The sequence below is a fragment of the Rhinatrema bivittatum genome, chromosome 2 (assembly GCF_901001135.1).
Source record: "Rhinatrema bivittatum chromosome 2, aRhiBiv1.1, whole genome shotgun sequence".
Taxonomy (NCBI): Eukaryota; Metazoa; Chordata; class Amphibia; order Gymnophiona; family Rhinatrematidae; genus Rhinatrema; species Rhinatrema bivittatum.
The window spans coordinates 245528015-245554090 of record NC_042616.1 but is presented as its reverse complement, the minus strand read 5'-3'; the positions used below and the strand labels follow the sequence as shown (position 1 = coordinate 245554090).

Sequence of the window (26076 nt, the reverse complement as noted above, 5' to 3'; positions counted from 1 at the left end):
GCTATGGTCGTCTTTCTTCTTTGCCCCTAAAGGCCTTTGTGCCTGTCTCTTGCATATTTGAATTCTGTTGATTCCTATAACCTCTTCTGGAAGTCTCTTGCAGATGTCTACCTCCCAGGACCACTTTTGCAAGGGTTTGTTGCTAATTGACTCACTTTGATTAGTAGTAATGCTCTAGTAGTTCCTTTGTTCATTTATTTTATTTATATTCCACCTTTCAGGCATTTCAAAGTGGATTACATTCAGGTACTGTAGGTATTTCCCTGTCTCAAGAGGGCATTGATGTTGGAAACTAAACTGTGCCCATTTGAGAATATTATTATCCAAAGCAAGCTGTCTTATACCCAGGAAAGCACCAGACTACATTGGACAAGGAATTTAGAAAACCAGGATGGGATCACAGTCTCATCATAACATGGTATTTCCTTGGCAATAATACTGACAGATTAATCTTTTTTTTTTTCAGTGTCATTTTCCTTTCATTCCGGCCGATACAGTAAAACCCGCGGGAGAGCCGGCGCTCCAAGGCGAGCGCCCGCTCTCCAGACACGCGCACGGGCTATTCTCCTGTGCGTGCTATTTAGTATGCAAATGAGGGCCCACGGTAAAAAGAGGCGCTAGGGACACTAGCTCGTCCCTAGTGCCTCTTTTTTGACAGGAGCGGCGGCTGTTAGCAGGTTTGACAGCCGACGCTCAATTTTGCCGGCGTCGGTTCTCAAACCCGCTGACAGCCACGGGTTCGGAAAACGGACGACGGCATAATTGAGCGTCCGTCTTCTGGGCCGCGGGCCAATTTAACATTTTTTTTTTAAAATTTTGGGGCCTCCGACTTAATATCGCTATGATATTAAGTCGGAGGGTGTACAGAAAAGCAGTTTTTTCTGCTTTTCTATACACTTCCCCAGCGCCGGCAGAAATTAACGCCAGCCTTTGGGCAGGTGTTAATTTTTGAAAGTAAAATGTGCGGCTTCGCTGCACATTTTGTTTCTGGATTGCATGGGAATAGCTAATAGGGCCATCAACATGCATTTGCACGTTGCGGTTGCTATTAGTTTCGGGGGGGGGGGGGGGGGGGGGGGGGGGGGGGGGGGTTGGATGCGCGTTTTTGACGCGCTATTACCCCTTACTGGATAAGGGGTAAAGCTAGCGCTTCGAAAACGCGCATCCAGACTCAGTCCGTCATTTGGTGGCTACAGTTCTCTATCAGCTGCTGCATGAAAATAATTAGTGTATGGTGTGCTGTTCTGAGCACTATAACATCATCCGCAGTGCATTATAGGAGTCTGCAGCTGTTGGAAACTGACAATTTCCCATTTTTTTCTTTTTTAGGCTTAATTTTATTGCTTCCATTTATACACTTTGGAATAAAAGTTGTACTTTTTAGTATGGCCTTGCTTCCTGTTTGAAAACCTTGCCTTCCTTTGTTCAAACTATATTGCTACTCTACATGTAGCCTGGGTGAGGTTCTGGATTAGATTAGCAGCTGCGGAGTTAATTTCTCACCCCCCCATTGTTATAAAAATGAACTAAGAGGCGTTTTCAAATGATTTTAAATCCTAATAAAATCCTCAAACAAAATGATACACCACAAGGTGGCATTTAAATAATTTGCTATAACTTTCTCTTACCTCAGAATTGTTTGATAACATTACTGAACATAAGTCAATATACTGGGTCAGACCAAAGGTCCATCAAGCCCAGTATCCCCTTTCCAGCAGTGGCCAAGGCAGGACACAAGTACCTGGCAGGATCCCAAGAGGTGGGTAGATTTCAAGCTGCTTATCCCGAGAATAAGCAGTGAATTTCTGCAACTCTCCCTTAATGGTTAATGGACTTTTCCTCTAGGAATATGTCCAAACCTTTTTTTAAATGCAGCTACACTAATAACTTTCACCACATCCTCTGGCATCAAATTCCAGAGCTTAATTATGTGTTAAGTAAAAACATATTTTCTCTTATTAGTTTTAAATGTATTATCTACTGATTTCATTGTGTCCCCCCCCTGGTCTTTGTACTTTTCGAAAGAGTACAAAATATGAGAACGTTTACTCGTTTCATTCCACTCATTATTTTATAGATCTCTATTATATCTCTCAGCTGTCTCTTCTGCAAGCTGAAGAGTCCTAATCTCTAGCCTTTCTTTATAGGGGAATTGTTCAATTCCCGTTATCATTTTGGTTGCCCTTTTCTGTATCTTTTCTAATTCTGCTATATCGTTTTTGAGATGTGGTGACCAGAACTGAACACAATACTCAAGATGAGGTTGCACCATGGAGCAATACCGAGGCATTATGATATTCTCTGTTTTATTCTCCATTACTTTGCTAATAATCCCTAGCATTTTATTTGCTTTCTTGGCTGTTGCTGCACACTGAGCAGAAGATTTCAACGAATTTTCAACTATGACACCTAGATCTTTTTCCTGAGTGGTGACTCCTAATATGGAACCTTGCATTTTGTAGCTATAATTTGGGTTACTCTTCCCTAAGTGCATCACTTTGTACTTGTCCATATTAAATTTAATTTGCTATCTGCATTCCCAGTCTCCCAGTTTTGCAAAGTCCTCTTGCAATTTCTCATAATCCTCTTGCAATTTATCAACTTTGAATAATTTTGTGTCATTGGCAGATTTGTTCACCTCACTTGTTACCATTTCCATGTCATTTATAAATAAATTAAAAAGCAGTGATCCCAAAACAAATCTGTGGGACACTCCACTATTCACCTTTTTTTCCATTTGAAAAATGTACTATTTAGCCCTGCTCTCTGTTTTCTTTCTTTTAACCAGTGGCATTCCACAATAGGACACTGCCCCCCATCCTATGATTTTTTAATTTCCCAAGAAATCTTTTGTGAGGAACTTTGTCAAATACTTTCTGGAAATCCAGATACACTATAGTAACTGGCTAACCTTTATCCACATCAAAAAATGTAGCAAATTTGTGAGGCAAGACTTCCATTGGCTAAATCCATGTTGGCTTTGTCCCATTAAACTATGTTCTTCTATATGTTTAGCAATTTTGTTCTTTATGATAGTTTCTACCATTTTGTCTGGCACAGACGTCAGATTCAGTGGTCTATCATTTCCTGGATCACTCCTTGATCCCTTTTTAAAAATTGGCGATACATTGGCAACCCTCCAGCCTTCAGGAGGCATAGATGATGTTACTGATAGATGACAAATTTCCAATAGCAAGTTTGCAATTTCATTTCTCAGTTCTTTCAACACTCTGGAATGAATACCAACTGGTTCAGGTGATTTGCTACTTGTTAGTTTGCCCTAGTACATCTTCCAGGTTCACTGAGTTTTGTTTCAGTTCTTCTGAATCATCACCTTTGAATATCATTTCTGGCATGGGTATATCTTTTACATCTTCCTCAGTGAGTACTGAAGCAAAGAATTCATTTAGTCTCTCTGCTAAGGCCCTAAGTGCCCCTTTTATCCCTTGATCATTTAATGGTCCAAATGAGTCCCTCGCAGGCTTTTCACCTTAAATTTACCTGAAAAAGTTTTTATTATGAGTTTCTTAGCATACAGACAGGTGAATCCAAAACCAGTGGGATTATGCATCTCTACCAGCAGATGTGATGTCAGCTTTGCTTCATCTCCAGTATGTACACCCCTCAGTGACAGCCCGCCAGTATTCTCTGTCTCCAGCAGATGGTGGACGTGCATCTCCCTACTGGGGATTGTTTTAAGTTTTAGAAGGAGAAAAGAAGGAAATTTAATTTGACCTGCTCTCCTGTGGTGATACCTTTATGGTCCCTCCCTCAGTTGAGAATTCCTGAAAAGATTTCCGTGGTCCCTCAGATAAGTGCCTTGGTCTGGTAGCTGGTTTTTCAACTGGTGTGGGCTTCAAGCTATAAAAAACAAAAAAAGGCAAGCGAGTGCAGGAAGCCAAGCACGGAGGTGAAGGTTTATGCCATCTTTCCCCCCCCCCCCCCCCCCCCCCCCCCCCACCACCACACATACACACACACAGCTGAAGACTGACCTTGTACTCAGCTGGAATGGATGAGCTCATAAAATTTAAAAAAAAATGGTAAATAGAAGGAGAGTTGAATAGGGATTCCTCCCCACCCCCTGGTCTCTGTGTTGGCACGCGATCTGACGGTCATCCCCTGCCTCCGGGGACAGGGGCAGCCTGGCAGGTTGAGCAGCTCCAAAGCTTGTCTGGTTTGCCGTGTGGTAGGCCGCAGAAGCGTTTTTGCCCATTTTTGTGTGCCGCAGCCCACCCTCTTCAGTTTCCCTTGGATTGGGCTTGTGCGCCCCACTGTGGCCCATTGTGCATTTGGTTAGGTGTATAGGAGCGCCTACCAGAGCGGTCATTTGTGCACGCATGCGCCTTTTTATGTGCCCTCATGCACGTGCCTTTTTGCGCACATTATCTGAGCATCATGGGGGAGCTCAGCTTGGGCACTTACATAGGCACAGTGTTGTGCGCCTTATCTGTGAGCGCCTAATTTTTTGGGTGCACTATTGTCAGACACCTGTTAGGGCATATTGGCAAACTGATGGCACTCATAGTGAAGAAACCTAAGCGGCTTGTCATATTCGGGCATCTCAGCCTGGCATTCCCTCAAATTTGTGTCGGCGCTGTTTGGAGGCTCAGGGAGAATTAATGCCTTCTGATTTTAATAAGCCTGGTGCAGGAATGGAAAAAAAGCTGCCAGAAGGGTCGCCTGATTTTGGAGCTCCCCTAACTGGTTCGTCAGTGGGGGGAAGGTAGTTCAGTGGGCACAGGGCAGTTGTCCCCTGGCTTTGGCATGGATCCTTCTGCCTTTTCTTGAGTAGAATTATTTCAAGGGCTGCATTCCTTCCTTCAGGTGCAGTCCCCAGCCCTGGCCAATCTTAACAAGTTGGGGGTCGCAAGCGATGAAATCCCACATGCCGGGTGATGCGGATAAGCATCAGTACGCCTGGAGCCAGTCTTCCCGATAGGGACCCAGATGGCACAGATGAAGCGACCGATCCTTGCTCCCTGGAGTATGGGGAAATTCCTCCAGGATTGGAGCCGTATAGAGCTATATTGAGGTTCATTCGTAGGGATGAGTTACCGGCTCTGATTTCCCAGACATTGAAGATGCTGGGAGTATCTGGGGCTGAATCCATGTCTGAGCCATTTTGATTTCCTTGCATAAAGCCTCATGCTTCTCTGTTATGGAAGCCATTCAAGAATTAATTGATCTTGAATTGGGCGTCCCACAAGCTAATTTTAAAAGGGGTCAAGTCTTGGAAAGACTGTACACTCTTGATCCAGTTGTGAGAGAGCAATTATGTTTTCTGAAGGTGGATGCGCTTGTGTGTGCTGTTACCGAATGAACAATTATTCCTGTAAAATGGGGAGTGGCCTTGAAAGATGCACAGGATAGGAGAATTGAGGCTGTCCTTAAGCAGGTCTTTAACCTAATGGCAATGAATTTGCAGATAGCTTCCTATTGTTCCCTGGTAGCTTGCTCTTGTTTATTGCCCTCTTGGGAGATTGATAATCTGGTGTAAATTCCAGGGCAGTGATGGAACCAGCAGCTGCCTTTCTGGCAAATGAGGCTGCAATTTGGTCCGCATTTCAGCCAGCGGGGTGGTTTCGGTGAAAGCAGTTAGGCGTCAGCTATGGCTGAGAAATTGGTCAGCTGACACAACCTCGAAGTCTAACCTTACAAAGTTGCCCTTTAAAGGCTTGCACTTATATGGGAGAGAGCTGGAGAAAATAGCCAGTAAGTGGGGTGAGTCCCTGGTTCCTCAATTACCAGAGAATAAGAAACAGGCACCGCAATCCTTCAACACGAGAGGTCATACTAGGGGGGTTCAGACGTTTTCGACCCTACAGAGGAATGGCTTTTCAGAGGACTCGACCTTTGGGGAGATCAGTCTTTTTTTTTTTTGTCCCAGGCAGCCGAGAAGGGGCGCAGACTCAGGTAGTGGAGCACCCTGAACCTCCCAATTAAGATGTGCCGACCCACCTCTGGGATCAGGAGATAGGTTGCCTCTTTTTTTTTTTTATCGGAGGTGGGTCGAGATCACGATAGACCAGTGGGTGCTGGAGTTTCACAGTGTTCCTCGGGATGTGTTCATGGTGTGTCCCTGCAACTCTCTGCAGAAGAGACAGGCAGTAGAGGTTATGTTGTCAGGACTCCTCAGCCTGCGAACTGTGATTCCAGTGCCCACATCTTAAGAAAATACAGGATGATATTCCATTTATTTCATGGTGCCCAAAAAAGAGGGCTCCTTTTGTCCCATCTTGTTGTTAATTCTGGTATTAGGCAGTTAGGGATCAATTTAAAAAAAAATGCTTAATCCCTAAATTGTGACTTAATTTTAGGGAGCTTAATTTAAATAGATGTTCAGCTGAATTTAGAAGCCTACATTTTCAGCTGAAAATTCACTTCAGTTTAGGGCCCTAAATTTAGGCCTTCAATTCGTTGATTAGATTGAGTGCTAAATAGGTGCCTGCCACTGAAAGTCAGTGCTAAGCTCCTAACTTATTTTTTTCCCTGCCTAAATCTATCCCCATAGCCACCCACGTTTGAGGTCTCTAAACTTAGTGAAACCCGGCTCTTAAATTTGTTGTTGGCCTTGTCACTTTTGAAAGGGACTCATTTAGGTGCCTGTTATGGTCCTTGGATATCAAAAGGCATATCTTGAGGTATTTAGAGCAGTGGTTCTTCTTCCCATCGTGACACACCTGACAGGCCACGCTCACATGTGTGACACACTGCTCATTACAATTCACAGCGGAAATGAAAAAATAAGTCTAGTATTTTATTGTTAAGAATGACACAAGGGAACGATACATATTCTGTCTGAACAGAAATTGCATAAATAGTAAACATCCCATACCAAAACAATGTCCAGCAGTCAAACAGTAACCACCTTACCTAAGAAAAGGCAACACTGAAAATATTACACCAGGCCTTAAGACACCAATACACCTCCTATTAGGAAAATGGACCAAGTCAGGCTGCTGTTGAGCCCTACCCAAAAACTACACGCCAGCAGAAAACCTCACCTCAATCACATGTGCTGACCCTCACCTAACAAAAAAATAAAGAGACCATAAAACATAACTAGAAACATGAAGACAAAAACTGAATTGGAAACTGCAACAAGCCAGAGACTCTGTATGCAGTACAACAAAGGAAAAAAAGAAACATCACCCATCCTTGTAAAACTAATCAAGAAATATAAAATCAGTAGCAGTAAAACCATACTAACAAAGAACAGATTTCAAAATAGCTGCTGAATGGAAGATCCAATAATTGAAAAATCATCAAAAATTTCAAGATACCAATAAAATATTTCAAAATAGCAGACACAAAGGCCCAATAATGAAAAATAAGGATGAAAACATGCTTTGCTCTGCATACCTGGGAACGTTTGATATCCAGGTGCCCTGAGATTGTTTTGAATTAGCAGGAGGGATGGTTTGCTTGCAACTTTCTCCTCTCTCTCACACTGGCTCTCAGTCACGCACATGTACACATGCTTTTTCTCTCTCACTTATAGAGGCTCTTAATCACACACACACACACACATTCTCTCTCTCTTACTTATACACACAGGCTCTTAATCATACATACACATAATCTTTATCATACAGGTTCTCAGTTATACACTTACATTCATGCTATCTCAATCACACACACATACTCTCACACAAACAGGTTTCCAGTCACACACACAGGTTTCCAGTCACACACACATACTCTCACACAAACAGGTTTCCAGTCACACACACATACAGGCTCTCAAACACTCACATACATGCTGTCACACATACCCAGGATCTCAAACACAAATGCTTGCTCATTCACTCTTTCCCTCCCCCCACCAAACTAGCGACAGCAGTAGCCTCCTCCGCTTCCAGCCCTCATGGCCTTGAGAAAGGACTCCCATCCACCATGGGGGCTAATGTTGCTCCTCTTTTGCGCCGCGCTGCTCTTCTTCAGGCTGCTCCTCTCTTCTTTGGGCCGACGCTGCACACGCTAGCATGGTCTCTTCTTCCCACGTGCATGGCCACTGCATACCACTTCCTCTTCCGGGCCACGGGGGGCAGGAAGAAGAGACCATGCTTGTGCCACTGACTCCAGCTCTCCTGCTGTGTTCTGCCCGGGCTATCAGCATTTTAAGCCCGGGCAGTGGATGAGTTCCTATTTTGCTGGGGCAGGGGGAGCAGCTGGGTCAGCAGGGAAGTGTGGCGACACACTGGTTGAGAACTGCTGATTTTAGAGGTTTCTGAATCTCTCAGAAAGACAGACTGGCTATGTATGCTCCATGGTGGGAGTAAACAGGGTGAGCCGGCGTCGCAGGCTATGATAACCCATTGGATTAAGGAGGTTATTATAGCCGCATATATGGATGCTGAGCAGCCGTTGCCTTGTCAGGTTAGGGCTCATTCCACTAGGGCTCAGGCAATGTTGTGGATGGAAGTTAGATTGTTGTCTCCTGTTGACATTTGCTGAACTGTGACATGGTCCTCCTTACACACCTTTTCCAGGCATTATCGCCTGGATGTGCAGGCCCGGGAGGATGCAGCTTTCACACGTGTGGTTTTGTCTGGACCACGGCAGCCTCCCGCCCTGTTCAGGAGTAGCTTTGATACATCCCACTGGTTTTGGATTCAACTGTCTATACACTAAGAAAGGAGAAATTACTACTTATCTGAATTTCCTTTTCCTTAGTTCAGACAGGTGAATTTAATGTCCACCCTTGGCTGCCTAATGGTTGTGCTATGGTCCTCCTGTGTGGCTATGTGTTCTAGGGGGTACTGGTAAGTGTCAATCCAGCCCCTAGATTAGTGTTATTGCACTCTTTTTGTCTGAGCTCAGTGTTTTCCTGTTGGCTCAGTGCTGGAATAATTATCTGTTAATAATCACGTTTTGTTAGTTTGTCCACATTTGGCTTTTGCAGAGAATACTGGTGGGCTGATGTCACTGTAGGGGTATATATATTTACCGTGATGTCAGCTTTGCTCCATCTCCATCTGCTGGTAGAGGTGAAAACCCACTGGTTTTGGATTCACCTGTCTCTACTAAGGAAAAGGAATCAAGTAAATAGTAATTTATTCTTTTTGCTTCTACAGCAAGCTTCTTTTCAAATTCTTTGACTTCCTTATCAATGTTTTGCATCTGACTTGCCAGTGTTTATGCTCTTTCCTGTTTTTTTCATTTGGATCCCTTTTCCATTTCTTGAAAGAGGTTCTTTTAGATATAGCTTCTCTCACCTCACTTTTTAACCATGCCAGTAGTCATTTAGCCTTCCTTCCACCTTTTCTAATGTGTGGAATACATCTGGTCTGGGCTTCCAAGATGGTATTTTTAAACAATGTCCATGCCTGAGTTAACTTGCAGTTGCTCCTTTCAGTTTTTTCCTAGCATTTTCCTCATTTTATCATGGTCACTTTTTTGAAAGTTAAATGTTGTTGCAGTAGATTTCTTTTTTGCGCCCCTCCAGTTAAATCAAATTTGATAATATTGTGATCACTATTGCCAAGTGGCTCCATTACCTCTCACACCAAATCCTGTGTTCCACTAAGGACTAGGTCTAAAATAGTTTCCCTTCTTGTTCGTTCTTGTACCAGTTGCTCCATGAAGCTGTCGTCTATTTCTCTAGACCAGAGCTTTCCAAAATTTTCATCTTGGTGACACACTTTTTAGACAAACATAATTTCACGACACAGTAATTCAGTCTACTAGCAAACCAGAGGTTAAAGGTTAAACGAACGAAACGTATTTTGACAATTTATGTATGTTTCCTTAAATATATACATAAATAAAATGTTTCACGACACAACCCTTCATTTATATTAAAAATATATAATATTCCAAAATTAATGTTGTTATTATAATTTATGAGTAACAATAATAAAACAAATTGTCTGGCCTCCACACACTCATATCTCCCCCCCCCCCCCCCAGCACATATCTGGCCCCCACACACTCATATCTCCCCCCCCAGCACGTCTGTCCCCCACACTCATATACCTCTTCTTTTTGATTGTTGCCAGTGTTTCATGGAAAAAAAGCGCTATTTTCCAAAAAAACAAGCCCAAGCAGATGTCTGTCCCCCACACACTCATCTCTCTCGCCCCCACACTCATGTACCTCTTCTTTTTTATTGTTGCCAGTTAAGTGCTTCACTCCCTTCAGGGTTCAAGCCTGCCGTGGTGCATAACACCTTCCATGATCACCTGACATGTTGCTTGCAGTCAGTACTCCTCGTGGCCAGGCCTCATCGGCAGCAGCAGCCAATGACAGGGGCAGCTGTGCTCAAGTTCCACCTACCAAGCCCAAAAAATCCACGATTGACAGCAAAAATTGCCCAATAATAAGCAACCCACGAACTGAAAAAAAAAAGTGAATCGCTAGAAAAAAAAGCCTAAACTTGCGTCGGAGTTGACCGGGCTTGCGCGACACACCTGCACACTACAGGTGTGTGTCTAACGTGTCATGACTTACAGTTTGGAAAGCTCTGCTCTAGAAGGTCCTGATGTAACATTCCCCAGCCAATACTGGGGTAATTGAAATCACTTATTACTGTGCTGCTGAGTTTGTTAGCTTCCTTAATTTCTTTTAACATTTCATTGTCTGTTAGTTCATTCTGGCCAGGTGGACAGTAGTACACCCCCACTTAGTATTTTATTCCCTTTTTCCCCTGAAATTTCTATCCATAAAGATTCAACATTGCATTTTGTTTCCTGCAGAATGATTTTCCTGTGTGACTCGCTGCTCTCTTTAACAAATAGTGCCAGCCCTCCACCAGTTTGATCCATCCTATCATTTCAGTATAATTTCTACTGTTTTTAGTATTTTCTTTTACTACCTGTTTCAAAGCCATAAGCAATGTGAGGACTGTATTTTTCCACAAAAAAGTCTCCACTTATTACTACCTAGAATCTATTTATTTCCTTTTTAGAAACCTTGAAGAATAAGAAGCTACGTGTGCATATGAAATTATTTTTTTTTAAGCTCAATAGTTCAGTTTGTAAAAACTGGAGGATGCAACATGCAGCCAGAGGAATACTCTATCAATTGTTTGCCCAGAACGCCACGTTTATGTGGAGAAGTGGCAGAAACTCTTCTGGCAACTAATGAAATCCCTTCAGCAGTCCTTGCCTTCCCAGCTGCTCTGCCCCAAAGGAGAGTGCCCCTTGCACGGACTCTTACTGCTGAGGAAGTGGCCAGACTGGAGAAGGATCAGACTCTGGTGCCTGACTTCAAGCAACTGAAACTGGAGAAGGAGGCTCAGAAGAACTGGGACTTGTTTTACAAAAGAAACAGCACCAACTTCTTTAAGGATCGACACTGGACAACAAGAGAGTTTGAGGAGCTACGAGCCTGCAGAGAGGTGAGCTGTTATAATAGCAGTTTGCTGCACAGCGCTACTACAGTAGTGCAGAACCTTTTGGTGGGGGGATGATATGGTGCAGTCATACTCCAGTTATGAGTAATTAACACAGCCACGCTACTGGAGTTTTACGCATTTTAAGCTTAAAGTAATGTATCCACTAGCTCTGTTTGGAAAGTTCAACTAGAATCCTGGTTGGCTTGCAAGAGTAGAAGTACAGGAGCTGGAGAGATTATACATGAAATAAAACAAAGTTTGATTCCTGAAAGTCCAACTGATATGGCTACAGGAATACTCTTATCTGTATTACCAGTAACAAATAATCAGCCGTACAAATAGCCTGCATTTGCAATTGATGTCCTTTCTGATTGTGATCATTGCAACAAGGTGGTGGGCTCAGTGAGGGCCCAGTGGAGAAGGCTGAGCTGAAAACAGGCTCGTAAAGGTTTTCCACAACCTTCTGCAGTCTTCCAATTCAGAAGCACAATTGTCTGAATGCAGTTTTCTAGTGCTGGAAACCCAAGTTCCATGTTGGGGAAAAAGTCTGAAAGGTTCTAGAGTGCGCTAAGGACTGCTGTAGGAAGTTGCAGAGAACCAGCATCATGACTCGCTCTTCTCTCCTCTCTCAGGTGATGATGTCCTCTGGTAGCTTTGTGGTGTTCTCATTCGTTAATGTGTGCATGTGCCTTTGGTGGGTGTTTCTGCACGATAGGTTCTTGTTTATCCTTGTCAAATCAGGTAACCAGTTATGAGATGTGAATAACAAAAAAGTAATGCAACAAAATACTTCAGTTCCATTTATCTTGGATTACATGGTGAAATTTTGTTTGTGTATAGTTTTTTGTTGTTAATACTGGTATTAGGCAGTTAGGGATCAATTTAAAAAAATGCGTAATCCCTAAATTGTGACTTAATTTTAGGGAGCTTAATTTAAACAGATGTTCAGCTGAATTTAGAAGCCTACATTTTCAGCTGAAAATTCACTTCAGTTTAGGGACCTAAATTTAGGCCTTCAATTCGTTGATTAGATTGAGTGCTAAATAGGTGCCTGCCACTGAAAGTCGGTGCTAAGCTCCTAACTTATTTTTTTCCCTGCCTAAATCTATCCCCATAGCCACCCACGTTTGAGATCTCTAAACTTAGTGAAACCCGGCTCTTAAATTTGTTGTTGGCCTTGTCACTTTTGAAAGGGACCTATTTAGGTGCCTGGCTTCCAAAGTTAGGCATCCATGTGCTTTGAAAATTAACCGTTTTTGTATGCATTTAAGGAGCAAAGACTGACTAGTATAAAATAGAAAATACCAGATGTGTTTATCCTCTATGTTTTTCTGCCTCTCCACAGTTTGAAAATCAGAAGCTGACTATCCTGGAAGCAGGCTGTGGAGTAGGGAACTGTCTGTTCCCTCTCTTGGAGGGAGATCTGAATATATTTGCCTATGCCTGTGATTTCTCCCCCAGAGCTGTTGAATTTGTGAAGGTTAGTGTTGAAACATGGCTAAACTGTCTCCTTGGGATCACCCTGTGGCATAACCCATAAGAATGTAAAACTCCCGAGCCGTGTAATTGACTGTCTGGTAGATAATTGGCCCGAGGCATTTTGTCTCATGCTAGAAAGACCAGCTCAGCAGATGTAAGTGTTGTCTCGCACAGATTTACTCCTCTGCATAAATTTTGCACATCTCAGAATTGTACAAAACAGAGAGCAAAGTGATGAGAACATAGATCTGTGACCTGTTCAGCCCTCTGTGCTGCTCCCCTCTCTCATGTGCAAGGACAAGGGAGGTCCAGGGAAGCAGTGTGGCGATACTGAGTTGAGCTGATTGAATGCACACCGTGGCCAGAGCTTAATCGATGGTAAGTGGGATATGTGGTTTCCACAGACTATTGAGTAACTTTTGGATTGTTTATTTCATTAATCATGTATGAAGCTGTGTTTAAATATGGGTTCCCTTGTTTCCCCACTTCCTGTTTCTCCTTGGCATAGAAGAATTTGAAAGCAGAATGATTGCAGCCGTGGAGAATGAAAATGGCCAGGGTTCACCTGGCAGCTACAATCTGAATTTCCTTTCGGACAAATGGGAGCCTGGGGTATTTTGAAAGTGAATTGTGTTATTTTGAGATGTTATGCATTCTTACAGCCAGGCTCTGCAGTCTCTGAGTACCAGCGCATTGCATGAGGCTCTGCTTATCCAGATGAGTTTTCCCCATTTTTTTTCACTGCTTTCAGTGATGGGATTCCTGTGATGACCTGGATTTGATTGGGCCATTTACAGTACAAGCAGGACATCATTTTGGGATATAAATGAATATAATATTAGAGGGCATGACGTCAGCCGCCGGGATGGCAACTTGATTTGAGCGCTCCCCGTTTTAGCTCAGTTTTGCACCTGGAATGGTAGCAATTTTTGCAGTCGGTTACTTTTGAGATGCTGGGACTTCCACATGTCAACAGGACATCGAACAGTCAATTTAAAAAAATGTTTTCTTATTTGAGGAGTGGAGGCAAGATGGTAGGGAATGGCGAAGCTGAGAATGTGGAGCTCTTGCTGGACCCTGGAGTCGCAGTCATGGCTGTGAGGTCCGAGGCTCTTGCCTTTTAAAGAAGAACTCCTTTCCTGGTTTAAGGAACTTAAGAATGATATACCAGGATGATATCTGACCTCCGGGTTGATGTTAAGGATATTGGACAGCGTATGGAAGAGGCAGAATCTAAACTGGAGGAACAAGCTGATACGCTGCTGCAGCTGCAGACCACAGTGACCAGCTTGGAAAATCAGTATGGGGAGTTATCTGACAAGCTTGAAGGTCTTGAAAATAGATCTCAATGGGGGGGTATCTTAGGATTCAAGGTATCCCTGAGATTGATGATTGTGCTGATACAACTCTCATGATAAAACAGCTCGGTAAAGCTATTTTAATTGCTGGTGACTACTCCAGTAAGGATGTTGAAATTATGATAGACTGGGCTCGTAGAGCATTGCATGCCCCCAGGCCTAGCATGCCTGTATGATTTCCCAGTGAAGGAAGCTATAATTCAGTGTGCTAGAGCCCAGGGATCTCTTGATTGAAAAGGTCAACAAAACTGAAATATTTAATGTTATCACTCCAATTACATTATAGAAGAAGAATTTGAGAGAAATTGCTGTTTTATGCAGGGAAAACATCCGCAACTGTTGGCTTTTTCCGCTTGCATTAGCCTTCATTATTAGTAGAGTTATGTCTCGCATCAGGTCTCTCTCTCGCGCTCCCTCTCTCTCTCTACACTCCACTCCACTTCCTTCCCCTCCAAAGCCCAAAAATGGCCGAAAACATTTTGAAAAATTTATTGTGAGTTACGTTATGGCCTTTTCAGGCATATTGCACAGCATAACGCCAGGAAAAAAGGTATAGTTATTTCCAGCGTTAAAACCGTATGATTTTGCCCCTCATTTTCATAACTCCCACCCAAACTCCTTTCTAATCCCACACCTTCCCAAAATTTGCATTCGCGCTGTGCGTTAGTGCTATTATTGCATGTGTTATCCAAAGATAATGACAAACCTTTTCCATTGGAAAAAAATCCACAGTACCAGGGGTCACGATTTAAAACTCCAGGGAGGAAGACTCAGAACCAATGTCAGGAAGTATTTCTTCATGGAGAGGGTGGTGGATGCCTGGAATGACCTTCCTGAGGAAGTGGTGAAGAAACTGTGAAGGACTTTAAAAGGGCGTGGGATAAACACTGTGGATCCATAAAGTCTAGAGGATGTGAATGAAGAGTGGGTGGTTCACGGGAACGACAGCTACTACCTGGAGATAATGAAAAAAAGCGGGGAGTAGCTTGCTTGTTACGGCGGTTACTACCCCAAACCAAATAAGCCTGATACTTCACTTTCAATGCATATCTTGCATAGCTCTCTGCTTCAACGGCAGGGGAGCAAGACTGATACGTCACTTTCAATGCATAGCCAGCATGGTTCTCTGCTTCAACGGCAGGGGGGAATGTAGAAAGGTGGATCTATATACAGGCAACAACCAACAAGGACTGAATCAAATAGACTGGGTAAACAGATAAGCATGGGTGTAGCTTGCTTATTGCGGTGGTTAATACCCCTAACTAATTAAGCTATTTCACTTTAGATGCAGTTCCAACACTGCTCTCTACATTAATGGCAGGGGTGGAAGGGAAATAGAACCAAATAGGTTACTAAGGGCCAAGAGTAACAGATAAGTATGAGAAAAAAAAAAGTGCAAAAGCTTGCTGAGCAGACTAGATGGGCCATTTGGTCTTCTTCTGCCGTCATTTCTATGTTCTATGTTATGGTGTTAACACGTTATCACGTGTGTTAAAGCCATAATGTATTTTGATGACTGACCCTGTTAAATTGCTACATGTTAGGATCTTTGGATTTATTTGGTGATATAGACCACCTAGGGTTGCCTGGTCTGTACTTTTTTTTATCATAGGCTCTGTAGTGGATTGGGGTGCCCAGTATAAAAAAATTACTATTAAATGACACACATGCATATTTTTCTGGATTGGCATGATGACTTGAAGTCATGATGCTGCTGTCCTGTTTTGCTAGGAAGTCCATTCACAATTATTTCCTTAAAAGTTTGGGATATATAGAAATCTTTGTTTATTGAAGGGAAGGATTTTTCTTTATTAACTAATACTATGCATAATCTTTTTCTACCTGAATAACAGTCCTCATTCTTTGGGAGGTGGGCACATTTGGGTCTTTCTCAGTTGGGACAACTGTGGACATCAGGCTGTTTTGTTCCTTTTGCTGATTTAGTGGATACATTTTCTCTCCCATCTGGGGATTGTTTTTCATATCTTCAAATTTGGCATTAAGTATCAAGTGGGAAAATATTGTCTGATTTGTAGAAGGGTCGATCTCTTCTCTTAGAACAGCTAGGGGTCTTTTTTCCCAAGCATTATTCAGTATTGAATAAGGAACAGTGTAATAAGCCAAACCATATTTTGGCTTGGTAGAAGGATACAGGGGGTGAATTTTTTATTTAATGTATTTATTTAGGTGTTTTATATACCGTTATTCCAAAAGAAAATCTCAACAGTTACCAGAATTTGCATCCGTAAACATGGTCAACGATCATGTGCTTTGTGTTAGTGTTTACCTTTCTGATTCAACATTACAGCATATACACATTATAGTACATTAAACATATTCTAGGATACTGTCGGGGTTCCTGTTTAATTTAGCTCCAAATAATCCATTCAAGGTCTATATCTCAGTGACAACAGATACTAATCCTACTAGTAATACTTTTCAGTTATTTATTATATAATGTAAGTTGGAGCATCACTATCTCGGTAACAGTCAGTGCAGTTATCAAGTTTATTGCAGTTTAGTTTGTATGCCTTTCCAAGTTTTTAGTTTACACTTGAAGTTCTTTCACTCTGTTATCTGCCTTAATGGTTCTGGAAGAGAGTTCCAAAGCCTGAAATTGCGAACATTCGGTCTTTTATTTGTGTTAGGTGAGTGTTTCGAGTGGAAGATACTATTAGGAGACCTTTGTTTTGTGATCTTAGGACTCTTTTTGTGGTGTATAGAGTTGTAGAGTTGCTCCTCGTAGGCAAGGATCGATATTGTTTTTGTTAAAATTTAGGGATAACACTTTATAATGAATTCTGAATTGCATAGGAAGCCAGTGCAGGGCTATCAGAGGGGGTGATGTGATCGAATTTTCCTGTCCCTAGAAGGAGTCTTGCCAAAGCGTTTTGAAGTAGTTGTAGAGTTTTAGTAGACTTGCGGGGAGACCTAGTAAAAACGGTTTAGTAGACTTGTGGGGAGGCCTAGTAAAAGGGAGTTGCAGTAGTCTAAGTTTGAATATATAAATGTTTGTAAGATAGACTAAAACCACTATTAACTATTCACGACTTCCGTACTATGTGGAATTCTCAGCTTGGTGTAACCTGATTTAATTAGTTTGCTTATATGCCTTTCATAGTGAGGTTCTTGTCGATCTGAATTCAGAGGTCTCATACCTCATCTGAAGATAAATATTGGTAATTCTTATGTTTAGGTCAGGAGGTTTGGGTGTCAAGTTGTCTCTCCTTAGCCATACAATTTCTTTATTTATTTTTTTTTTGTGTTTCGAGTTAATTTCACTTGGGAGAGTTTTTCTTGTATGGTCCTCATGGATGTTGATAGAGTTGCTGCAGTTTTTTTCAAATGATTTGTGGAAAGGGATGTAGAATTGTATATCATCTGCATTTAGGAAGAATTTGATTCCCAGATTTGCTAGCAGAGTGCAAACAGGCAGGAGATAGATGTTGAACAGAGTAGCTGAGAGTGCTGAACTTTGGGGGACGCCTGTATCCATCGGAAAGGTGTCTGAATTTTGGTTACCTAGTTTGACTTGGAATGTCTTATTTTTTAAGAAGGAATAGAGCCATTTGTAGAGGAAGAAGATTGTGGGAGGTGTTTCATAAGTATCAAAAAGTAGTTCTATCTCCTCCCTGATTGTTGAAAATGAATTTCCTCTTCATCCTGCCAGACCAGTGAACCTGTGGGATTCTACATCCCACCAGCACATGGGAGCAGAGTGCAAAAGCTTCTTTTCTGACATCACTACCATAAAGGCTGGCCTAGCAGAGGGGAAGTCAATAACCCTTGCCTGCAGCAGATGGTGAGGAACATAGGCATCACTGATCCAGCAGTTTGAGGAGTGGCCCTAGGACAATGACCTTCCCTAAGGTCGCTTTCCCTAGGAGCCAGGGCCGGGTGGGAAGCCCCTCGGAATGACATCCTCCATAGGTTTGATCTTCTCTGCCCAGGGCAACCAGGTGGTGCAGTTTCCTGGATGAAAACTCTCAAACTGTGAGTAAAAAAAAAAAATAAAAATGGAGAAGCAGCCTGCCCCAGGTATGAACAAGGGGAGGAAGTGCGCTAGGTGCGGGGGCCCGGCAGGTGTCTACTGTCATATAATCCTTTTGCCATAATTGCAATGGCGAGAAACAGACCCCAGCAAATGAAGGAGGTGGGGCTGATGGAAATGAGCTACTGGATCCGGTCAAGATATTCCTTTGCAACATCGGATAGAGGCGCAGCCCCAGCTAAGCAGCGCCAGTGGCCGGGATACTCAGGGGAGGAGGAGTCAGAATTCTCCTCGGACTTTATTTTAGCCATGCATCAGGCCTCTCGCCAAATGAAAGAGAAGCAGGGCAGCATCCCCGGGGGGGGGGGGGGGGGGGGGGGGGTCCAAGCCAGTCAGATTGGAAGGATTGGAGACCTGATATGGAGGCTCTGTGGGAGTTAAAAGAGGAAGAAGGTTCTTCTCTGGAGGAAGTTTTATTTGAGGAGGAAGCTGAAACTAGGGACTTAGCAGTTCGCCTGTTTAGAATAGAAGAGCTGATTTCAAAGGTCTCTCAAGTCCTTAGTCTGAAGGAGGAAGTGCCCAAGACCAGAATGAAGGGCAGTCCCATTCTTATAGTGATAAAAAAAAAAAAGCCATGTAAAGCTTTACCCATCCATTCAGCAATCCAGGATAATCTGATAGAGTGGGGTTTAGAAGCCGTAGAACTATGCAAAGGCTGTATCTCATAGAATAGCAGGATAAAGATAGACTCCTAAATCTGTCCAAAGTACATACAGCTATCTCGACAATAGCAAAGAAAACTACAATTCCGGTGAAAGCAGGAGCAGCCCTTAACGACCCCCAAGACAGGAAAGTAGAGACACTACTGAAAAAGGGTTTTGAGTTTTCAACCCTGGCCCTCTAGGCGGCCATCTATGGAGGGAATGTAGCCAGGGCTCTTCTAATCAGGTCTCGGCAGGAGTTGCAGGGTCTTGAGGAGGAAGGAGCCTCGGGGAATAGTGTGGACATGAGCTTAGTAGAAACTGTGGCAGCCTTCATGGCAGATACTATATACAACCTCATAAGAGTTTGTCAAGTTAGCATCAACAGAGCTCATGGCAAGGCGGCTCTTATGGCTGAAAAACTGGGTGGCAGACTCTGCATCCAAGATCAAACTAAGAAAGCTACCTTTTAATGGTAAGCTATTGTTCAGAGAGAACCTAGAAAAAATGATCAAAGACTGGAGGGAATGAAGCCCCAAACGTTGCAAGAAGAGAAACCCAGAGGATTTGCTAAAGAGGGCAATTGGAGACAATGGCCCAGGGAGTATAGACAGAGGGGCAGTAGAGGCCAAATTTCCTGCCCAGTTAGGATCCCGGGCAGATCACAGCCCTTTCGGGGGAATAGACTATTTTCAAAGGAAGAAAATTCCCGAGCCCCCCTCAGTGACAAAGGCACACAATGATAGGGAGCAGGCCCTCTCCATGCTTCCCCAGGTAGGTGGCAGTTTACAGAACTTTTATCAGGAGTTAGATCAAGGTGATGGAGGACCAAGGGGAATGGAACAGCTCCCCTATGAGGAAAGACTAAAGAGGTTAGGACTTTTCAGCTTGGAGAAGAGATGGCTGAGGTGGGATATGATAGAGGTGTTTAAAATCATGAGAGGTCTAGAACGGGTAGATGTGAATCAGTTATTTACTCTTTCTGATAATAGAAGGACTAGGGGGCACTCCATGAAGTTAGTATGTGGCAGATTTAAAACCAATCGGAGAAAGTTCTTTTTCACTCAACGCACAATTAAACTCTGGAGTTTGTTGCCAGAGGATGTGATTAGTGCAGTTAGTATAGCTGTGTTTAAAAAAGGATTGGATAAGTTCTTGGAGGAGAAGTCCATTACCTGCTATTAATTAAGTTGACTTAGAAAATAGCCACTGCTATTACTAGCAACAGTAACATGGGATAGACTTAGTTTTTGGGTACTTGCCAGGTTCTTATGGCCTGGATTGGCCACTGTTGGAAACAGGATGCTGGGCTTGATGGACCCTTGGTCTGACCCAGTATGGCATGTTCTTATGTTCTTAATGGGTCCTGGACATAATAGGCAGAGGATGTCACCCAGATTTAAAATTCCCAATAAAAGATTGCGTCCTCTCCTCCCCATACAAGGCAAGCAGAAGAGAGGCTGTCTGGCAGACTCTGGACAGATTAGTCCATTACAGTCCATTATACCAGTACCTGCCAGTCAGGAGGGCACAGGAGTGTATTCCATTTATTTCCTAGTGCCAAAGAAAGAGGGAAGCTTTCAGCCAGTGCTGGACCTAAAGCAGGTAAACAAAGCACTGGTGGTGCCCCACTTTCACACAGAGTCACTAGCAACAGTAAATGAGGCGGTAAGTAATGGGAAGTTTCTCGCAGCCCTAGATTTGTCAGAGGCATATTTTCATATACCCATCAGGAAGGAATTCCAGCACTACTTGCGATTTGAAATAGCTGGTCAGCAACAGCATCAAGGATCTTTACAAAGTTTCCTAAGGAAGACAGGAGTCAAAGTGCACCCCTATCTGGACAACTGGCTAATAAGAGCCAGCTCCCCCCAGGAAGAATGGCAGGCACCAGAGAGAATGATTCAAGTCCTAGAGAAATTAGGCTGGATTGTGAACCCGGCAAAGAACCAGTTCTGACCTTCCCAGACACTTGTGTACAAATTAGGAAGAGTGTATCTAATAGGCAAAAGGATAGGGAAGCTGCAGGAACACAAGTAAGAGCTTTGCTGTAAAACCCACTCCCGTTTGTGTGGCGGTATTTACAGGTTCTGGTCTCCATGATAGCAGTGATTGTGGTAGTACCATGGCTGAGAGCTCATATGTGTCCCCTTCAGGTGCACCTGCTACACAGCTGGTCGCCGCAGAGCCAACAGTATGGCAAGAAACTCCAGTTAAAGTCCCGAAGCAAGTGGAATCTGCAGTGATGGCTAGACTCCCGCGATCTAACCAGAGGAACCTCTACACTTCCCATAGTGGGCAACGGTGACCACTGAAGAAAGTCGTCTGGGGTGGGGAGCACACTATCAGGGCCAGGTAGCTCAGGGAACCTGCTTGGATCAAGCAGTTCTAAATTTCACAAATGTATTAGAGTTAAGAGCAATCAGGTTGGCCCTAGGCTACTTGCAGTCTTATTTACAGAACAAGGCAGTCCAGGTCCAGTCAGACAACACCACAGCGGTGGCTTATGCAAACAAGCAGGGGGGCACAAAGAATGCAGCCCTAGCGATAGTCAGCCCTCATTATGCAAATGGCAGAAATGTAGTTCTTGGACATCTCTGCAGTTCATATAGCAGGAGCGGACAATTTACAGGCAGACTTCCTCAGCCGGCAGAAGCTAGAGGGAGAATGGGAGTTGGCAGAAGAAGCATTTGTGCTCATGGTAGGTTCGTGGGAGACTCCACAGTGGGAGTGATGGCAACAAAAAGAAATACCAAGCCCAGTTGGTTCTTCAGCCGAAGAAAAGTACAAGGATCCAGGGGACTGAAAGTGGCCTAGGGGGGTGGATGCACTATGCCAAACCTGGCCAACAGATCAGAAGGCGTGCATATTTCCGCCCTGGCAGATGTTGGAGAAGGTGTGGGAATCTTGGTTCCTTTTTTTTTTTTTTTAATAATTTACATTTTGATTTCAAGAAAACAATACACTAAACATAATTGGTAACTTGAAAAACAGTACAGTAATCAACATATCACAACAATTTTTCCTATCCCCTTATCCCCCCCCCCTTGACCATCATTCAGCATACTTAGAAATAGAGAAAGAAAAAAGATATTAATACCCCGTCAAGTTCAACACAAAAATGTAGTTCGATATCCACCCCTAGCCTCAGCATGTAAGGATGCCATATTTTGTAAAGTATGTCTAAATTATCCTGACGAATCTGTCAGTTTCTCAAGGTAATACGGTATTAACAGTTTTTGTTCAACCTTAAGAGATTACCAGGCTGGCCTCTTGTTTCCAGGAAGCAGCTATTACCACACGAGTAGCTAAAATAATTTGCAAAAATAGAATCTGTTGGTACTTATTGAGTTCCGATGGAGGAAAAGTTACAAACAGTTCTTAGGGTCCTTTGATACTTGACAGCATAAAATTTTTTATATTAATTGAAAAACCTTATCCCGTAACCTAGAAATATTTGCACAGCTCCACCAGATATGAAGCAAAGTGCCCTCTTGTCCACAGTTCCTTCAGCATTGATTTTATAAGTGAGGGTATATCTTATATAATTTGGATGGCATTAAGTGCCAACGGTAGAGCAACTTATATCTGTTCTCTATAAGAGAGGCTGAGATGGAATATCGTTTAATAGTATTAAAGCATAAATCCCAATCAATTTCCAAGTTTTAGTAGGCATATCAAGATGTGGAGCGAGGCTGCCCAACAATAAAACCTAAATCTAAAGATGCCCCAAATCAGTCTCCCAAGCCTGAATATGTGTAGGCTTAGCTTTCAATTTTCCCAGTAAAAAAGAATATAATTTAGATAATCATTTTTTGCCTAATACTGGGAGAAAACCACAAACCTTCGAATAGCGACATTTCCGCTTGGAGGTAAGATTTACATGAGAAGATGTCATATATAATGAGCTAGTTGGATATAAGCAAAATGATCTTCCTTAGGTATGGCGAACCTTTCACAAAGCTTACTGAAGCTCACCATCTTCTCCCACACCTGACTGATAACCTGTAACCCCAATTCTTTCCATCTGTAGAATACCCCATATGCAAAATCTGGTAAAAAGATCTTTATTTTCACAAATTGGAGTCCCAACAGATAAAGTACATGAGCCCAAAAGTTTTCCCCTCCATCTGTCTCATACTCGTAAAATAAACTTGGTATAAGGAGAAATTTGGGAGGGAAGAGCTCTATAGTGAACGGATAGCCAGAACTGACCTGCGATGAAGACATTATTTGCCTGGGCTTGTTCTGTTGCAGCCCACTGCTTACCATGTTCCACTCCATGCCAATCCACCACCGCCTTTAACTGCGCAGCTAAATAATATTTTTGGATATCAGGAAGCCCCAGGCCTCCCAGTATCTTGGGTTGAAATAATACCTGCCTCGCCACGCGTGGTGGTCGCCGCCTCCATATAAAACAAAAAATCTTTTCCTGAACATTCTTCAAGAATGCATCAGATACTGCTGTAGGCAAGGTTTGAAAAAGATCTAATAACCTGGGTAGAATGTTCATTTTTATAAACGCTATCCTTCCCTTCCAGGGAAGATTATGCCTGTCCCACACATCCAGATCGGAAAACAGCTTGTCGGCTAAAATGTAATAATTTAGTTGAAATAACTCTTCATTATCGCAACTCAAATTTACCCCTAGATTTGGTTCCTTTTTTTCATCTCTGGTGGGTCTGCCCTAAAATTCAAACATTTTGGGATATGGTTCTTTCTTTGATTTTTTTTACATTACTGGTTGTGTACTTCCCAATGACCCTAAGGTTTTGTTGTTGGGCAACCTCGCTCCACATCTTGATATGCCTACTAAAACTTGGAAATTGATTTTTCAAATTATTATTGTGGCTTGTTGTGAAATAGCACTTCACTGGAAGAGTGCTAAACTGCCTGGAGAACTTTCTTTGCAGTGTCATTTGTGGAGGGTCATTTTACTGCAATCAAAAATTTCAGAACATTTGGAAACCTTGTGAAAAGTGGCGTGCCTATGGCTTTTGAAAAATTTTGTCTGGGATTCTTTTTGTTAGACTACCCTGTGTGGTGAAGTTATCCCCAGTATAATTGGGAGGTGGTATGGTAGGAGGGTTTATGTAATGGGAAGAGAGAAAATGTAGCTGACTTTGTATACCTTTTTGTTTACAATCTTGTTGGTTTTTTGCTAAATTTTATATTGTGTATTTTCCAAAGGAAAAGTTTGGAAGCATTGCATTGTTGGGATATTTTTGTAAATACTGCAGCTTTTCAACTAAAGTCTTCATTTGTGGGATTTTTTTTTTAAAATAGCAAAACCCTTTGTATAACACAGAGAGGTGTACAGCATTCCAGTGTGACCTGACCAAAGATGATCTCCTGGATAATGTACCTGCAGAGTCAGTCGATGTTGTCATCTTAATATTTGTACTTTCTGCCATCCACCCTGACAAGATGCATTTTGCTGTGGAAAATATTTGCAAGGTAAGTCATCAAAAGTACAACTTCTGATTGGTTATTGTAGAGCATGCGCACCAAACACATTTCTTGACTTTAAAGAAATATTTTATTAATGGACTAAGATATTTATAGTCGGGGCTCCAAAAATATGGTTGCCTTATCACAAGCATTGATTGAAAACCTCTAGGTAGCAATAAGGCAGGAAGCAGCTCTCAGCACCACAGAGAAGTCTTCCTGCCTGAAACATCTACCTCCATCTTCTGGTGCCAGGAACCTGTGGAGCTGCAGGAAGGCCTCCTACCCTGTCTCATCCATCCTGTCCTGAGGAGTTATGTAAAGGCCTGCCTCCCTCCACACTCAGCCCGCTCCTAAGGAGCTCCTAGGGCAGGCAGCTTCGGTGCAGAGGGAAGAACAGCCGGCCAGGGGGGAGGCGATAGGAACTTGATGGGGGTAGAGGGCAGAAGCCTGTATGGGGCTGGATCAAGACCTTTTGAGGTTGGGAATGTGCATTGGTGGATTGGAACCTGAAAGGGAAGGCAAAGACTGGGAGTAGAGTTTGGGGACAGGAGAGAGCACTGCCCCCCCCCCCCCCCCCAAATTGTACTGGTTACCACATCTTTAAAATTTTTGGAACCTTGTTTATCGTTGTATCCCTTGACAGGTCCTGAAACCTGGTGGAAGCATTTTATTTAGAGATTACGGGCTGTATGATCACACAATGCTCAGATTTAAATCTGGCAACAAGCTTGGAGAGAATTTTTATGTCAGACAGGATGGAACAAGGTCCTATTTCTTTACTGAAGGTAAGGTGTGCATTATCACATATTCCCTAATGTTTTACATGTTTTAAAGAAAAGTTTTATCTTTTGTATTGTATAGTATTTCATAAATACATTAAGCAGGCCCAAGCATGCCTGTATTATTTTAATCATCTTAAAATTCTTCATTTCTGTAAGCTGTTCTCATTGAGCCTTTAGTACCACTTATCAATATTAGGAGATTTTTTGTGGTACAAAAACCAGGGTGGAAAATTCGTGGGCATCAAGTCATTGGGTATCAAAAATTTGGCATCTGCTGCTAGCATGGGTCCAGAAGGGAGCTGCTGTTGTGGGCTTAGGACCAGATGAGCCATTTAAGACTGAGGTACTCTCTGCCCACACAGAAAAGGCTGCAGGGAAAGGGGGAGCCCAAAAAACACATTAAACAATGAGACCCCCCCCCCCAAACCAAATACGACAAAAGAAACAAAAAATTCAGAAACATAAGCAAAGCAAAAAAGAAAGTCCAAAAATTAGGCAGAAAAGCAAAGAAGCACTCTGATCAAACAAAACAAAAAAAAAAGAGCAAAATAGCAAAAAAAAAGTTGTTGGGGGGGTTTTTTTTATGCAGAACTTTTGACCTTAGGTTATAGTTGGGGAATTTGAATCATGTTTATCCAGAAGAGCATGCCATCCTGGGTCAGACCAAGGGTCCATCAAGCCCAGCATCCTGTTTCCAACAGTGGCCAAACCAGGCCACAAGAACCTGGCAAGTACCCAAACACTAAGTCTAATCCATGTTACTGTTGCTAGTAATAGCAGTGGCTATTTTCTAAGTCAACTTAATTAATAGCAGGTAATGGACTTCTCCTCCAAGAACTTATCCAATCCTTTTTTAAACCCAGCTACACTAACTGCACTAACCACATCCTCTGGCAACAAATTCCAGAGTTTAATTGTGCGTTGAGGGAAGATGGACAACAGTCTATCTTCCATTAGTGTAATTTGAGGCTGA

The 26076-nt window shown here is 42.8% G+C and overlaps 2 protein-coding genes across 6 annotated transcripts in view; one reads left to right on the top strand and one right to left on the bottom strand.

The window, feature by feature from the left end:
• EAF1 (ELL associated factor 1) overlaps positions 1–26076 on the bottom strand; it is a 107827-nt gene that overhangs the window by 36719 nt on the left and 45032 nt on the right. The gene's annotated exons all lie outside the window — the stretch shown is intronic.
• The window catches only part of METTL6 (methyltransferase like 6), a 35546-nt gene that overhangs the window by 4904 nt on the left and 4566 nt on the right, over positions 1–26076 (top strand). For all 4 annotated transcript variants that reach the window (XM_029589353.1, XM_029589354.1, XM_029589355.1 and 1 more), the window contains 4 exons: positions 10913–11344; positions 12687–12821; positions 24157–24327; positions 24965–25106. In XM_029589353.1, the coding sequence (XP_029445213.1) occupies positions 11003–11344; positions 12687–12821; positions 24157–24327; positions 24965–25106 (790 nt within the window). In that variant the 5' untranslated portion in view covers positions 10913–11002. The remainder of the gene's footprint in view (positions 1–10912; positions 11345–12686; positions 12822–24156; positions 24328–24964; positions 25107–26076) is intronic.